General features: G+C 45.8%; 1 protein-coding gene across 3 annotated transcripts in view; it reads right to left on the bottom strand.

The window, feature by feature from the left end:
• Window positions 1–17,176, bottom strand: part of SAE1 (SUMO1 activating enzyme subunit 1) — a gene marked incomplete at both ends in the record, with an annotated part of 70,533 nt that overhangs the window by 44,543 nt on the left and 8,814 nt on the right. For all 3 annotated transcript variants that reach the window (XM_084257476.1, XM_084257478.1, XM_084257477.1), the window contains 3 exons: window positions 895–1,037; window positions 3,151–3,324; window positions 8,792–8,903. In XM_084257476.1, coding sequence (XP_084113602.1) covers window positions 895–1,037; window positions 3,151–3,324; window positions 8,792–8,903 — 429 coding nt within the window. The remainder of the gene's footprint in view (window positions 1–894; window positions 1,038–3,150; window positions 3,325–8,791; window positions 8,904–17,176) is intronic.

Below are 17,176 nucleotides of genomic sequence, written 5' to 3'. Positions count from 1 at the left end.
CAAGCAGTTCTTGACTCTTAGTAGGAAGAGTCACCTACCACAAAGGGTCTCGATTTTTCATTAGCAATAAGGGTGGTCAGAAAATACAGCCAAAAATACCAACCCATATAGTTTTACAATACTGGGATAATCTGACATCTATCATCTAGAAGCTACAAGTTCAAACCACTGCAGGTCCCATCATGTGAGAATCACCAAGGTCTGCAACCCCAGTGTTCAAAATGAGAAGACACGGTCTGTTTGTTCCATCAGAGCAGTCTCCGGACCTTGGAACCTTTCCAGGGTAGACTCTGGCTCACTGTGCTCCAGAGCTAACTGCTAAACTTTTGTACTCATTTTACTATCTATTGACCTGAAACATGCAAGCCCAAACGGGTAACACATTTTTAAAACCCAAGCAAGATATCCCCCTAAACAGAGAGTGAGGCTTCACCTGAAGTCCAAACTGATCAAATACCCTCCAATTCTAAACACATGATAGACAGTAATCTATTAATGAACTGGCTTCTGAATGTTCTAAGTATTGCAATAAAATGCCTCCTTTAAATGGTTCATTTCTGGGCCTCCCAGGTGGTGCAGGGGTAAAGTCTCAGTGCTATCAAGCTATCACCAGCCACTGCAGTATGAGTTCGATCCGCGGGCAGGGAGGTGACCCACATGGCGCAGCAGACCTCTCCTGTCTCCCCACTGCTCCCCTCTTCAGGGTATTTCAGTCAATTCATCTGTTCTGCTCCCAAATCTGTCTCTGGTGAATCCTCCCCACACCTCTGGCCTGAACCCCTGTTCTTGCATGCGTAAATAAAAATAAATCTTTTTTAAAAAAAGATTCATTTCCTACCAGTGAAAAAACTGTATTTTGAAATGTTCTCTTCTCCAGCCTCTCCCAACACTTACTCTACAAATTCATGCTCTCCAAGATTGGCAAATGTGTATCCATGGTAGCCAAAAACATCTCCTGTAAAGAACTTGATGCTGTTTTTGTGACAGATCTGGTCAACTTTAATTATGACATCTCTGGAACAGCAAGTCAGACATACCTGCAGAAAGAAATTGGCTGGGTGTGAGTTTTGCAAACTGTGAATCACTGCCCTGATGTCTAAATAAATCTTAATGAAAAGTCACTCTGGGCATGTCTAAAGCCAGTTTCAAACTGGTACAACAGGTTCTTTGGATCCTATGGTTGGAAGACAAAGGAAAACTTAGAGGTCTCAGTGTGCAGAAGATGTAAATCATGAGACCGCCACATCCCGCAAACAAAACGAACTATATTTAGCTGGAAAGTAAAAGTCATTCACTGAATTTGTTTCTCCTAACGCATGAACATACCAAAAAAACACATTTCATACTTTTCATGAAAAGGAAAAAACAGCTATAACTTAGTAGAAGTTATTTCTAAATTATTAAACCTATTAAATTCTGAATAAGCCATGGTGAGAAGCAAACTTTTTTAAATTTATCCAAACGTCACATCTTTTTAAGGGGGTATTTCCCCCTTCTTTTGATTGATACGTTAAGATAAAGATGATAAACAAGTCCTGTTGAGATTATTTTCCCACAGTTTTCAATGTGAAACTTTATCTGAGTTTAAGGACAAAAGAAAAGGTTACAGACCAGTGACCTTCCATTGAGACTGAGACAATGAACCCGTGATTCACTCAGTGGACTTATCGATGTTTCTCTGGGGCCTCTAGGTTGTCTCCCAGTAAGTAGAGAGGTATTGAAATGGTTACGTTTTGCTCACAAAACACCATCTTTTTGAGAAAGGGTTTGTGATCGGGGCCAAGAAGACAACTTCTAAACAGAATATGTTTTCTTCTGAACATAGAGTTGGAAAAGAAATCACAAAAGGATTTTTTCATTTGATAGAACCTCTTTGCTCATCTGGCATCCTGAACGTTGAACTAACACTAGCAGAGTATGTGTGCCCCTGCTGTCATTCAAATGATGCAGCCACCCAAGGAAACATCAAATCTAAAGGGCAAGAAAGTCACAGTTGAACACACCACCAACTCACCAGTGGAGCCCTGTAGAGTCAAAAGTGAGAGTAAAACCTACAAGCACCAGTCAAACAGGAGCCATCATTGTGGCCTGTGCACATGCATTATATAAGCCCCAATTCCCACTTCTCTCAGCCTTCTCTCTAATTGCTAGACGTTCAAGGGACACCTAAAATAAACCAAATGTAGTTACTATGGATAAAGAAATGAAGACTTATATCCAAATCGAAAATGTTCCAATACCTGGAATTACAAAACAGACTTAAGGGAAAGAAAAAAAAAAAAAAGAAGAAGACAAAATGCACAGACGATTCATCATTACCAACCCATTTTGAACAGATGCACATATGAAATATAACAGTGTGAAAAACAAACTACCCAGCCCAAATTCTAACCTCTCATGTAATGGGCCTTTCATTTAAAAAACAAGTATATCATCTGTGATTGTTTCACGGTTATCCAACATTTGTTAAGCTTTTCCAGGGTACAGGGAACCATGTCTGAAAGGTCACAGACATTGAAATAGAATTTAACTTATCCTTTCACCTCTGCATAGATTTGGCAGTGAAACCAAATGAGGTTGGATATGCCTCATTTGGCTTATGACTACAGTGATTCTGTCTAGTTATCCATGGCAACATGGTCAAAGTGGCTGTGTGAAAGAGACAGAGACAGACTAAGATCAGGTGTGCTCTTTTTTAAGACAAAACACAAGCTGTAGTTTGATATTTCTAACCAAAAAAAAGTCTCTGCTACAGAAATTAATCACCAACTTGTTAAGTTTGGGGAGAAAACATTTGCAATAAAAATGCATCAAGGCTATGTGCAAAGGTTCTGGAAGGAAGGCAAAGACATCAATGATGAAACCTGCTTGGGGAACATATGCCCAAAGGAAACCAGCAGACAGGCAGCAAGTCACAAACAGATACAGCGGATCCAACAGACTGGATCTACAGACCAACACAACATACGACGGCAATATATATTTCAATCTACTAAGGCAATATTCTAAGCCTACAGAACAGAACCGTTTATAAACTTGTGTGGAATAAAGTTTAGAATATGAGCTTTCAAATGCACCTAATATACACAAAACTAATGCTTTGGTTTACTTAATTCCCACAGTAGATTTTACACTCTTTGTGAAACTTACTGCGTCAAACTGAGTGAAAAACGATTCAGGTTTCTTTTCTATATTCTCAGTGTCCACCTTCACATCCACCATGGGGTTGAGATTCTGGGCTCTCTCCAAAGAGGCTTCAGCTCTGTTTCTGCCAACAGATCCAGTACGGATGAGGAACTGAGCTCCGGGATCTTCTGGAGATACCTACGGATAATTTTTTTTTTTCAATACTTGAATTTTGGGGAAAACAATTGTTAACAACGACAAGCTTTTCCATTTCAAAAGGTTACTAAGTTACCTGTAACCTAATTTATTGCTGCAGGAATCTGCCTAATGCAGACTGCCTATATGCTTCCTTTCTGAGGCTTTACAATAGAGATAAACTATTTCATGTTCCTGGGCATTGATGGTGAAAGAGCACCCCCTTGTGTTTATAAAGAAAATGCATTCTAAAGAGAAAAGTTCATGTTTTCTTCTTTCACTTAAATTTGTAAAGGCTGACAAGGTGACTGGTAACCATCAGTGATATCCACTATGTGTCCAACACATCTACTATGTGTCTTAAGCATTCAGAGGAAAACACACATAATTTAAAAGAATGTAGCCCTCTGGCCTTCCAGTGATTTAAAATCAGACCAATGCAAAAAATTAAACACAGGGTCTCCCTGGTGGCATAGGGGTTAAGTCTCAGTGCTGTCACCACTACTGCCTGAGTTTGATTCGTGGCCAGGGAGCTACCCACATATGGCTCAGCAGGCCTCTCCTCTGAGATGAATGGGGCATGATGTTAACAACAGATTGTCAGCAGCGCAGAACCCCAAAAATAAGAATCACGGGCCTCCCCAGTGGCGCAGCAGTTGAGCGCTGGGTTGCGAAGCTGCCCGCAGCCTCTGCAGCGCCCGATTCGATCCCCGGCTGCTCCCCGGCCACTGGAGGAGGGTCCCACATGACGCGCAGACCTCTCCTGCTGCCCACTGCTCCCCTCAGCATGTACTTCGGTCCTTCTGCCTGCTCTGCTCCCCACTTCGGCTCTGGTGAATTCTCTCATCCTCCCGCGCTTCTGACTGCAGTGCTTGTATAAATAAATAAATAAATCTTTAAAAAAAAAAGTAAGAATCACTTGACCAACCAGTAGGATTACAGATCCCACACAGATGAAGTATCTCTTCACACACTAAAACTGTCAAATTGAACCACTCATCTCTACCTATGACCTCACCACCTTCACTAAGACTGTTCAACAGGATGGGCCTCCCTGGTGGCACAAGAGGTTAAGATGCAACCTATGAAGCAATCCGCAGCCACTGCAGCACGAGTTCGATCCCTGGCCAAGGAGCAACCCACATGGCACAGCAGACCTTTCCTGACTCCCCCGCTGCTCCCCTCAACAGTGTACTTTGGTCAATCTGCCTGTTCTGTTCCCCACTCTGTCTCTGGTGGATCCTCCCACCCCCCGCGCCTCTGGCCTATACCCAGTTCTTGTATGCATAGATGGGTAAATCTTAAAAAAAATAAATAAAACTGTTCAACAGAAGGAATCTCCCCTCTCTCCTGCCCACTACTGACAACACACATATCCTTAGTAACCTGTCTCCAAGAAAATGAACGGGTTCTGCTCCCATTCAAGGCCAACCTCGACCTGTCCTGTCCCGCTTCTTCAGGGATCCTATTACGTAGCAAAAGGCTGTATATACAGCAAAAGGCTGTATATCACAGTGGTTAAGGACAATTCAGACTTGATTCAGGCTAGATTCAAATCTTTGACTCCAATCCTGGCTCAATCACTTACCGCGTGACCTTGAGCGAGGTCGGGGGTCACATGTAGAATGAGGATGTTAAAACAATGTACTTCACTCTTGTCAGTGTTGACTATTACTATCTGCTCCCCTGCCTCTTAGTTCCTGCCTCTCCTCCTCCCTCGCTGGACATTCCACTCTCTATATGAGCCCCACGAGGTACAGCTATCCCCAAGATTCCAGCTCAGAATCACTCCTTTTTACCAGTTTGTGTACCAATATGTACAGCTCCTATTAACACACACACACACACACACCCCACACACAAGCACTTTTAGTTTCGACCAAAATCTGCTGTTTTTCTAATTACTCAGACTGGCACGGATGGGCTGCTTTCTGACCCATCTGTGTCTTATATCAACCTGCCTATAGACATTTCCTCTGGGTCCCCACAGGTCTCCAACTTTTGCTGTCCACTGCTGAGGCCATCCACCACCCATTCCATCACCTATCCCAAAAACCTGGTCTTCAAATCTTTGCTATTTCCTCCATAGCAGGTGACTGCCAGAAGTCAGACGACCTGGGCCTGTCTGTACCATGTAACTATGGAGACATCGGGAGAGTCAGCACTTTACTTTTCCCATCTTCTTATCTGTAAAACAGGGAGGACAATCCCTACACCTTTTGTTGTGAGGACAAAAGGAGTCACTACGACTACAGTTCTTAGAACCTTGCTCTGCACCCAGCAGTAAGCATCAGCTACTGTCCTTATTCCCTCACTTTCCTTATGCCCACATAACAACTGTACCCACCTAAGTTTTTCTCACCTCAGTACATGTCTAGCTCTATCACCAAAGACCATGACTTCAGTGAAGTCACCAAAGCAACCATCCACGTGGTCTTCTACCATGTATCTGGCACCAACCATAGTTTACACAATAACTAGTGACCTACATAAAGACAAAGCTAACCAGGCCACCACTTGACTCTGGTCAATGAATGTTCACCACCCGTAGGATTAAGTAAAAACTTATGGCAGAGCTTACCAGCAAGCCCTTCATGACTTGGCTCTTACCCACAAGCCGCCCCACCCCAATGCTCTGGATTTCAACCTCTAAAAACACCAAACTGCTTCTTAATTATTATATCTGCCATGCTATTTGTATTAATGCCCCCTGCCTAAAACAGCCCCTCAACTTGATAAACCTCTTCTTGTTCTTTTTTTTTAAAATATTTATTTATACATACAAGAGCTGGGGTGTAGGCCAGAGGTGGGGGGGTGGGGAGGTGGGAAGGTGGGGGGGTGGGGGCGTATTCACCAGAACAGGGGAATGGGAGCAGAACAGGCAGACTGACTGAAATACACTGCTGAGGGGAGCATCAGGGAAGATAAGAGAGGTGTGCTGTGCCTGTGGGTCAGCTCCCTGGCTGGGGATTGAACTCATGCTGCAGTGGCTACGGATAGCTTCATAGTGCTGAGACTTAACCCCTCGCACCACCAGTAAGGCCCAATCTCTCCTTGTTCTTTAAGACTCAGCTCAGGTCAGAACTCCAGGATGCCTTTCCTGTCTCCCTGCCAAAATCTGAATCGGGGGGCTGTACTAGTTTCTGAAAAACACTTGAGGACGGGAACCAAATCTTGTATAACTTTGCATCACCAATACCTAGCATACTGCAGGGTAGCCGGCAGAATATGCTCTCAGACACTTGTTGATGTAGACAAAATGAAAAACTCTAAAGGTGGGGCAAGCTATCAACATCCTCATTTTACAGATGAACAAACAGTCTCTAAGAGGTAAAGTCCTTTGCCCAGTTTGAGGAGACGCAATTTAAGCACAAGCCTGCATGATTCCAAAGCCTCTGCAATAAGGAAGCGTTGTCTCCCTGGAATGTTTCCAGTCAGGGGGGAAAGTACAAGCAAACTGCAAAGGGCAGAGCAGCCACAAGTGCTGATGAACTAGTCAATTTATGAGAAGGGAGTCAGGCTGAGTAATGACTAGACCAGGTTACATGAAAACAGTGGTTCTAACCCTCCCTATTATTTTTTTGTTTTGTTTTTGTACAATGTTTGCTTTTTTTTTTTTAAGATTTATTTTTATTTATTTATACAAGCACTGGGTACAGTCAGAAGCGCGGGAGGGTGAGAGAATCCACCAGAGCCAGAGCAGGGAGCAGAGCAGGCAGAAGGACCAAAGGACACTGCTGAGGGGAGCAGCGGGCGGCAGGAGAGGTCTGCGCGCCATGCGGGACCCTCCTCCGGTGGCCAGGGAGCAGCCGGGGATTGAACCGGCACTGAAGAAGCTGCGGGCAGCTTCACAACCCGGAGCTCAACCGCTGCGCCACTGGGGAGGCCCTAACCCTCCCTATTAGATACACCTGGAAAACTTTTTTTTTTTTTTTTTTCAAATAATTCCCCAAAAAAACTAAATTTCAGGAGTGGGGGCCTCCCCTGGTAGCGCAGGCGATTGAGCGCAGCACTGTGAAGCTGTCTGCAGCCTCTGGAGTGCCGGTTTGATCCCGGCCGGCCCACAAGGGTCTCACATGGTAAGGCAGACCTCTACTGTCTCGCCCGCTGCTTCCCTCAGCAGTGTATTTCATCAGTCTGCCTGTTCTGTTCCCCGCTCTGTCTCTGGTGGAACTTCTCACCCTCCCATGCATCTGGCCTGTACCCCAGTTCTTGTATAAATATTTTTTTAAAAATAAAAAAAAATGCAGGAGGGATTGAGAACAAGTTAGGCCTCACAGAAGAAGGCACACTAAGTCCTCAAGGTGTCCATTCACACAACCCTGAGTGGCAATTATCGCTGTACTGGTGCAGTGGGAGAAAGGCCTCACACAGCCCTCGAGGTTGCTACTTGGCCATTCCCCATTCTCAGACTCCCCCAACCAGCTGGGACATCCCAGCCCCCATGTGGTTTCATTTTCCAGCCAAATGTCTCCAAGTTTAGGAACCTTTCTTGCTTAGGTCTTGCTCTTTCCCAGTTTACACTACAAATTCTCCCTCCTGTGTAGTGTTCCTGCCTCTAGGGGGCAGTGTGGCTAGGGAGATGTCAAAGCAGGCAGCGCTTAGGCTGTTAACAGGGCAGCTAGCTTGCAGGAATTTTTTCCTCGGAAGTTTCAAATTCATATCAAAGCTCAACTTGTAACTGTGATATTAAGTGAACCACCAATGATTCTCCTCATCTTGCAGTGGAACTTAAGGTACACTGTTATAATTTCATTATCGTTTACTTTTGTTCAATCTACACCTCACTCAGTGCTCTACTCAGTGAGGACCTTGTTCACTGTCAAACAGACATCATTAATATGTCACATGCCAATCTCTGAAGTATTTTACCTAAAAAAAGATTTCTAGACTTTATTTTAAAGTACGGTCCAGGGGGCCTCCCTGGTGGCGCAAGGGGTTAAGTCTCAGCACTATGAAGCTATCGGCAACCACTGCAGCATGAATTCGATCCCCGGCCAGAGAGCTGACGCACATGGCACAACAGGCCTCTCCTGACTTGACTGCTGCTCCCCGCAGCAGTGTATTTCAAGCTGCCTGCTTATTCTGTTCCTCACTCTGTCTCTGGTGAATCCTCTCACCCCCTGCACCTCTGGCCTGCACCCCAGTTCTTGTATGCATAAATAAATCTTTTAAAAAAAATTATTCAGGCGATTTATTGGCACGAATTGGAAAATCACTCCTCTAGTCCTCACAAACACCCTCTACACAGGTAGGCAAGCTCAACAGGATGACAGGCATCGCCAATGGCCAGCCACCTAGGATGCAGAGGAACTGGGACTCAAGCCCAATCCACACACTGTCATTCTCCATCAAAGCCACCCTTCCTCTCAGAGGCTCCAACAGTTCAAGCAGAACTCACACAATCACCACATGTTTATACTGAAGAGGAGAGATCGAAGGGGACTGATGAGGTGGCTGAATATCTAACCTGTTCATGATCCAGCATGGTCAGTCCCTTCACTCCCGCCAGGATGAGATTCTTGGCAATTTCAGCCCCGAGTCCTTTCATGCCAACAAGAAGTACCCGGGAGGCCCGCAACCTGTAAGGCAGATAGTAGTGTCAATTAAACAGAAACAGAGGAAGTTTACTGAATCACTGAAAAACAGAATAAGATAAAGTAACTGGGAAATACTTTTGGTTTTCACAAAGAGCCCTGAAGCACCATGGCCACAAATCTAGGAGACAGGCCCCAGTCCTTCCAGCAGAGAACCAGTCATTCAACAAATATTTATTGAGCACCTATGGTGCCAGGCACCCTGTACAGTATGGACACAATCCCTGCCCTCCCAGGGTCACACTTTGTGAAGGAAACAGAGAGACAAGAAAGTGTTATAGGACAGGGAGAGGGGCAGCCCAAACCCCGCAAACCTGCCTATTCTAAATGGGTTCTGCCATCCGCCGCATCAACAGAAAACATAGGAGACTTTAAGGGGAAGGAACTTTAATAAAACTAGGAAACAATACAGGTAAGGCAGAGTCTAGTTTCTAAATAAAGCACCCAAAGTTACCCGTCCCCTCGTGGGTAAAAGTCCATCCAAATGGGACTGGCCCAGAGCAAGGCCCCAAAGCCTGCCACAAGTCTAAAGCATCTTCCAGTGGGGACCCACAGAAAAGGGCCAGAAACAACCAGACAAGCCCGGAAGGAAAGGAGCAAAATCAACATCAAGATAAAAGCTGCCACTGTCCCCTCCCCATGGGTCTCACCCACATCTGTGTCACCCAGTCCACAACCAAAAGACAAGCGCAGTTTCTTTTTTTTTTTTTTTTTAATAGAGGCATGCTTTATTTATTTGTTTGCTGGTTTGTTTGTTTGTTTTTTGTTTATACATGCACTGGGTACAGTCAGAAGCGCGGGAGGGTGAGAGAATTCACCAGAGCCAGAGCGGGGAGCAGAGCAGGCAGAAGGACCGAAGTACACTGCTGAGGGGAGCAGCGGGCGGCAGGAGAGGTCTGCGCGCCATGTGGGACCCTCCTCTGGTGGCCGGGGAGCAGCCGGGGATCGAACCGGCGCCGCAGAGGCCGCGGGCAGCTTCGCAACCCAGCGCTCAACCGCTGCGCCACCGGGGAGGCCCGAAGCGCAGTTTCTTCACGTGTCTCTAGGCTCCATGTGCCTCCTCCAGGTCTCCTGGCTCCACCCTGTTTCCTTCCTCAGTCTCTTCTGCAGCTTCTCCTCTTCCTGCTCAGCTCCACCCTCCCTTGGGTGGGGCAGGGAACCTCCCCCTTTCCTGGGGACCACCCTGTTGCAAAAGCATGCGAAGAAGTGATGTAAATGAAGCATAAGGATAGAGATGATGGAGGATGCTACTCTAGTCAGGACAATCAAAATGGTCTTTTCTTTTTTTTTAAAGATTTATTTATTTATGCACACAAGAACTCGGGTACAGGCCAGAGGTGGGGGTGAGTGTGTAAGAGGATTCACCAGAGACAGAGTGGGGAACAAAACAGGCATTTCGACTGAAACACACGGCTGAGGGGAGCAGCAGGCGAGTCAGGAGAGGTCTGATGTGCCATGTGGGTAGCTCCCTGGCTGGGGATCGAACTTGTGCTGCAGTGACTGCAGACAGCTTCATAGGTTGCGTCTTAACCCCTTGCGCCACCAGGGATGCCCGATCAAAATGGTCTTACTGAGGAGGTGCTGGGCAGAAATCAAAATGAAATGAAGTACTAACGTATATATTCGGAAGACAAGTATTCCAGAGAAAACAGCCAGTGCAAAAGCCCTGAAGCAGAGGCACATCAGGCAAGTTGCAGGCACGTGGAGGACAGAGTAGCTGAGGAACAGTCAGCAAAGGGCAAAACAGCAAGGAGACTTGCAGACAGATCAGGGCTCACATCATAAAGTGGCTCCCTGACCTTGTGAATAGTCTGGATTTTATTCTAAGTGTGCCTGAAAGGCGTGGGGAAGGGAGTGCAACCGGGTGGGTGGGAGTCAAGTAAGATGAGATGATGATGAACTGGATAAGTGTGATAAGCGAAGAGGTGGTGAGGAGGATACTTTTTAGGCTACAATATGTAAGGGGAAATGGCAGCACAAAAAAGGGTCTAGTTGGGCCTCCCCGGTGGCGCAGCGGTTGAGCGCTGGGTTGCGAAACTGCGCGCGGCCTCTGCGGCGCCGGTTCGATCCCCGGCTGCTCCCCGGCCACCAGAGGAGGGTCCCACATGGCGTGCAGACCTCTCCTGCCGCCCGCTGCTCCCCTCAGCAGTGTACTTCAGTCCTTCTGCCTGCTCTGCTCCCCGCTCTGGCTCTGGTGAATTCTCTCACCCTCCCGCGCTTCTGACTGTACCCAGTGCTTGTATAAACAAAACAAACAAACAAACCAGCAAACAAATAAATAAAGCATGCCTCTATAAAAAAAAAAAAAAAAAAAAGAGCATCATTACTGCTTAAAAAAAAAAAAAAGGGTCTAGCTAGGAAATGTTTGTTATGTCTAGAATGTGGCAGTGGATGAGGCAGTTAGAAGCTGGGCTATCCCAAGAAGCTTGGACTTAATTCTGAGGTCAGTGAGCGGCAGTACAGGTCCACAACTATCTTGTCTGAAATCCTCTGTATCAGAAGTGTTTCAGAGTCAGAATGCTTCAGAATTGCAAATGGAAATAAAGCATTTGCATTGTATGTCAGGAGACTGCATCAGGATCATAGGCTACAGTACCCTATAATCAAACCCATTAATATTTCTGCAGCAAATGTATTATTATTCACAGTGAAAAGAATTAGTAAGAACTAAGAATAGTCTCACATAAATTCAAGTTCCGCTGACCAATAAGTTTGTTACTTATTTGCTCATTATAAAATAAGTCTATCTCAACCAGTACCAGTAACAGGGAGAACATGGAGAAACTCTCTTCCAAAAATGGTTCGAGTAATTATGGACACTTGCCTGTAATTAGACCAGAAGTCTTTAATGAGAATGCTGACTGATAAAACAGAACCCCACACTGCTTGATACTAGCAGATTTGGAATGTCCTGCACTGATACCACCAACGGGTAACCTGGAGAGAGGGGGAGAAGACCGACAGTATTTCCCTCAAAGGCATTACATCTGATCTCAGCTTCTCCATTACTGCTACTCTTCTAGGGGGCCCTCCCCCTGCCAACCACAGGCAAGCAGACTCAAGTCTTCCTTTTTTCCCTCCCGTGACAACCCTGCTAGAACAGGAGAGACAGGGCTTACCCCACACAGGCAAGGTAAGGAACAGAGATAAGGAACAGCAGGTTTCTTATCAGATTTGTAATATTGTATCAGCAAGTAAGAGGAGGAAAGTATGCTGCTTTGCCCAGGCTAGGATTCCTTGAAACAGCACATATAATAAGCAGTGTTTCCAAAGAGAATGTAGCACGCATATTAAACTTTTGACATCAGAAAGGTTGAGTGCCCTGATGCCAGAGGTCTGCTGCCACTTTCGGTCTACAAGCTCTCCCTTCACCTGGCCCTAACACTTCCAAGTTCTCTTTTGTTCGGAACGGGTGGGTCTTTTCCTTTTGGCTACGCAAGTACCTGGAGGACACAGCTAGAAAGGCCCAGCTCTCTTCTGCAAACCTGCCTCTTCAAACATTACCAATGGTCTCTTAATGTCCAACCCCACTAACTTCTCAGGCTCTGTTCTCCTTGAATTTCCTTCAGTAATGGGCACTTGCGATCACTAATAAATGCCTTCTAGGTTTGACTCCTGAGTTTGAAACCTGACTCTATTACTTCTAAGTGGGTGAACCGGACAAACTGCATAATCTCTCTAAACCTCAGTTTATCTATGATTAAAAAGGAGGTACCAGTTCTGACTTCACGCCATTTAACCCCATTGGAACCTGGTAAAATGTGTGTGCAAAACCATCTAGCATAATGCTGGCCTATAACAGACAACAGTTACTTGAGCTTACTAAACTCTTCAATCCCCATTACTTAAATATAAAAAGGGTTCAGGGACTCCACGGTGGCGCAGCGGTTGAGCGCTGGGCTGCAAAGCTGCCTGCAGCCTCTGTAGCCCCGGTTCGATCCCCGGCCGCCGGGCGAGGGTCCTACATGGCGCACAGACCTCTCCTGCCACCCAATGCTCCCCTCAGCAGTGTATTTCATTGGTCTGCCTGTTCTGTTCCCAGCTCTGGCTCTGGTGAATTCTCTCACCCACCCACACTTCTGACTGTACCCAGTGCTTGTATAAATAAATAAATAAATCGGTTTTTTTAAAAAAAGGGGGGGGGGTTCAGCAATTTGATTCTGATTTTTAAAAAACCCAACAGTGGAAAAAAAAAAAATCTATCACTGGCATTTAAGGCCATTCAATACTGGCTCTATGCTACATCACCAGCCTGAACTCCCACTACTGCCAGAACACTCACTCCCAAAAGCTTCATCTGCCCACCTGCAAACTCCAAATTGCAACGTTCTGCACACCTGAAAGCACCACTGCCCCCCCGACCCCCAGCCAGGCTTTGTCCCAGACTTCAAAATCTCCCCCCAGTGCGATTTTCTCAGAAAATCCTTTATCAGGGCAGATGCAAGGAAGCACTCCATCCTCTGAACTCTTAGTGCAACTGCACATTCAACGCCACCGACATAAGTCAAAGCTAGCCATGTGGCTACTCCACGATACCTACATTCCTACAGAGCTCTACAGGCTCAGACAGCTTGAGAGGTTTTTATTCAACTGCCATCAACACTGAATATCAAATTTAAGTTTTTAAATCCTTAGCCATGCTAGGGGCCCTAAGACTACAAGCTTATTTATGACTCAATTACATGAAAAGCACTTAAAATAGTACCTGGCACATAGTCAACAGTTAATGAATGCCAGCTATTATTATTCATTCTCTGGTGCAGCAATTCCCTTTCTAGGAATCAACCCTACAGGAAGACTCGAGTGGGCACAAAAATCCACCTACACACATTCATGACAGCATCGTCCATCTATTTCCATCCTCCTCCACAGACACCACCCTAGTCTGAGTCACCATCATTTCTCACCCACAAAATTACAACAGCCTGGTGTCCCTGTTTTCATTCTTGCCCCCTACAACCCACTGTCCCCACCTCAGGCAGAGAGACCTTTTTAAAAAGATTACAGCACTCTCCTCAGATCTTCAATTGCTCCCTATGCAAGTTTCTTCCTGAAAGATCTATGTACCACTCCCATCTCATCTACTGTCTTCCTTGGTAACTTGCCCACAGAAAACAGCATATTCAATCCTGCCTCAGGACACTGGCACTAGCTGTTTTCTACTTCTTTCCCCAACTTTTCACATAATCCATTCTGTATATCTCAAGTGTCCCCTCCTTCAAAAAAAAATCTATTTATTTATGCATACAAGAGCTGGGGTGCAGACCAGAGGTGCAGGGCGGTGGTGGATTCACCAGAGACAGAGTGGGGAGCAGAACAGGCGGATCAACTGAAATACACTGCTGAGGGGAGCAGGGGGCAAGACAGGAGAGGTCTGCTGCGCCATGTGGGTCAGCTCCCTGGCCGGGGATGGAACTAGTGTTGCAGTGGCTGTGGATAACTTCATAGTGTTGGGACAACCCCTTAGCCACCAGGAAATCCCTCAACTCTCCCCTCCTTTTAAGTCCACACTGGTTGCCTCATCCAAAGTAGGTCCAGGACACCCTCTTCTATCTGGAATCATGCTACTTGTTTATATGTTCACGTCCCTGTCCTCCACTACAATGTAAGCTCCAAAAACCACTGTTTCCCTAGCATCTATGACTGCGTGTGACACTTAGTATACTGTTGCTCAAATAGCAGTTGAGTTAATAGATACACCAGAAGAAACCCAGTGTCTTTCAGCAGAATTATGCAAATCTGGTATGTCATAAAATAATAACAGCTAACACTGAACACCATGTGGCAAGCAAGCTCTAAGCTCTGTACTGTATTATGTCATTTGGTGCTCACGATAATCTATGATTACCTTGCTATCCCAATTTTGCAGCTGAGAAAAAAGGCTCAAGAAGTTAACTACCGAGATGAGAAAGCATACATTTAAAAAAAACAAATGAGGAGGGGCCTCCCTGGTGGCACAAGGGGTTAAGCACAGCACTATGAAGCAATCCACAACCTCTGCAGCACAAGTTCAATCCCTGGCCAGGGAGCAACTCACAAGGTGCAGCTGACCTCTCCTGACTTGCCCGCTGCTCCCCTCAGCAGTGTACTTGGGTCAATCTGCCTGTTCTGTTCCCCACTCTGCCTCTGGTGAATTCTCTCACCCCCCCCCCCACATCTCTGGCCTGTGCCCTATGCATAAATAAATGAAATTAAAAAAAAAAAATGAGGAATGATGTAAAAAATATATAAAATAAAATTTAAAAAAAGAAACCTTGCTCCAGGATATACAACTAGAAAGTAACTGATAATCAGCAAGAATATAAGGGCAACAATAAGGTAGGGCGGTTACAATGACAGGCTCTGAGGCCACACTGCCGTGGTAAACACACTATAGAAAACTAGGCAGCCATTAAAAAGAATAGATAATAGCGGCTAAATAACAGTTAACACTTTAAACAATAGCTGTTTGCCAAGCACTGTTCTAAGCAATTTATATGTATTAACTGTGGAGTACTATTAGTAGTCTCATTTCACAGATAAGGAAGTTAAGTGGGGTAGACAAAAAATGCTGCCACTGCGCGCGCCTGTAGTCCCAGCTACTCGGGAGGCTGAGGCTGGAGGATCGCTTGAGCCCAGGAGTTCTGGGCTGCAGTGCGCTATGCCGATCGGGTGTCCGCACTAAGTTCGGCATCAATATGGTGACCTCCCGGGAGCGGGGGACCACCAGGTTGCCTAAGGAGGGGTGAACCGGCCCAGGTCGGAAACGGAGCAAGTCAAAACTCCCATGCTGATCAGTAGTGGCCTGTGAATAGCCACTGCACTCCAGCCTGGGCAACATAGCGAGACCCCGTCTCTAAAAAAAAATAAAAATAAATAAATAAATAAATAAATAAAAAATGCTGCCACTACCACCAGATTTCCATGCACTATCCCCTGGGACCCGTGAATAAATCATCGTACACGACAAAAGGGACCTTTGCAGATTAGATTAAATTAAGGATTTTGCCAAAGATGGAAGAAGAGATAGGGAGATTACCCTGATTACCTTGGTGGGTCCAATAATCACAAATGTCCTAAAGGGGAGACAGAAGGGTCAGAGTCTGAGAAGACAGACTTGAAGGTGCTACGCTGCTGACTGTGGGGATGACAGAAAGGGCCCCATGACAAGGAAGGCAGGTGACATCTAGACACTACAAAGGCCAAGCAAACATTCTTCCCTAGAGTCTCCACAGGGAGCAGAGCTCTACCAACACCTTGTAGTTCAGTGAAACTGACTTCAGACTTTATTAAAAAAAAAAAAAAAAACACTTTTTTTAGGCCTCCCTGGTGGTGCAAGGGGTTAAGACGCAGCCTGTGAAGCTGTCCGCAGCCACTGCAGTACAAGTTCGATCCCTGGTCGGCTGGGGAGCAACCCACATGGCACAGCAGACCTAACCTGACTCGCCTGCTGCTCCCCTCAGCAGTGTACTTCAGTCGATCTGCCTGTTGTTCCCCACTGTTTCTGGTGAACACACACACACACACATACAACCCTGGCCTGTACACCTGCTCTTGTATGCATAAATAAATCTTTAAAAAAAAAAAAAAAAGGGCCTCCCCGGTGGCGCAGAGGGTTGAGCGCCACACTGTGAAGTTGTCTGCAGCTTCTGCAACACAGGTTCGATTCCTGGCCGACCAGGGAGAAACCCACATGGCACAGCAGACCTCTCCTATCTTGCCTGCTGCTCTTTTCAGCAGTGTATTTCAGTCAGTCTGCCTGTTCTGTTCCCCACTCTGTCTTTGGTGGATCCCTTCACCCTCCCGCGCCTCTGACCTGTACCCCAGTTCTTGTACAAATAAATCAATCTTTAAAAAAAAAAAAACCACATTAAAAAAAATTATACGTCCAGACAAGACTTTTCCAAAGTGGTTACCTGTCCCTCAATATCACAAATAATCATAAGATGACACTGTGACCCTTCTGCCCTCCTCTTAAAAGGGGCCTTCTGATTATTAGACCCGCCCAGATAATCTACGGTAATCTCCCTATCACACCCCTCATCTTTGCACAATCCTCAATTTAATCAAATCTGCAAAGGTACATTTTGTCATGTATGGTGATTTACTCACAGGTCCCAGGAATTAGGATGTATGGACACAGAGTCCACGGGTAACAACAGTAGCAAAGTTACCCCTCAGAGGGCTCCCTGAGTACCAGGGTAGAAAGCTAGGTAATGACACAGCTGCAGCACCTCATGGAATCCTTGATTATGGTTCTTTGCCATGTTTCTTTCTCA

The sequence above is a fragment of the Talpa europaea genome, assembly GCF_964194135.1.
Source record: "Talpa europaea genome assembly, chromosome: 16".
Taxonomy (NCBI): Eukaryota; Metazoa; Chordata; class Mammalia; order Eulipotyphla; family Talpidae; genus Talpa; species Talpa europaea.
The sequence above is the reverse complement of the archived record's forward strand: the minus strand, read 5'-3'. Positions and strand labels throughout refer to the sequence as shown.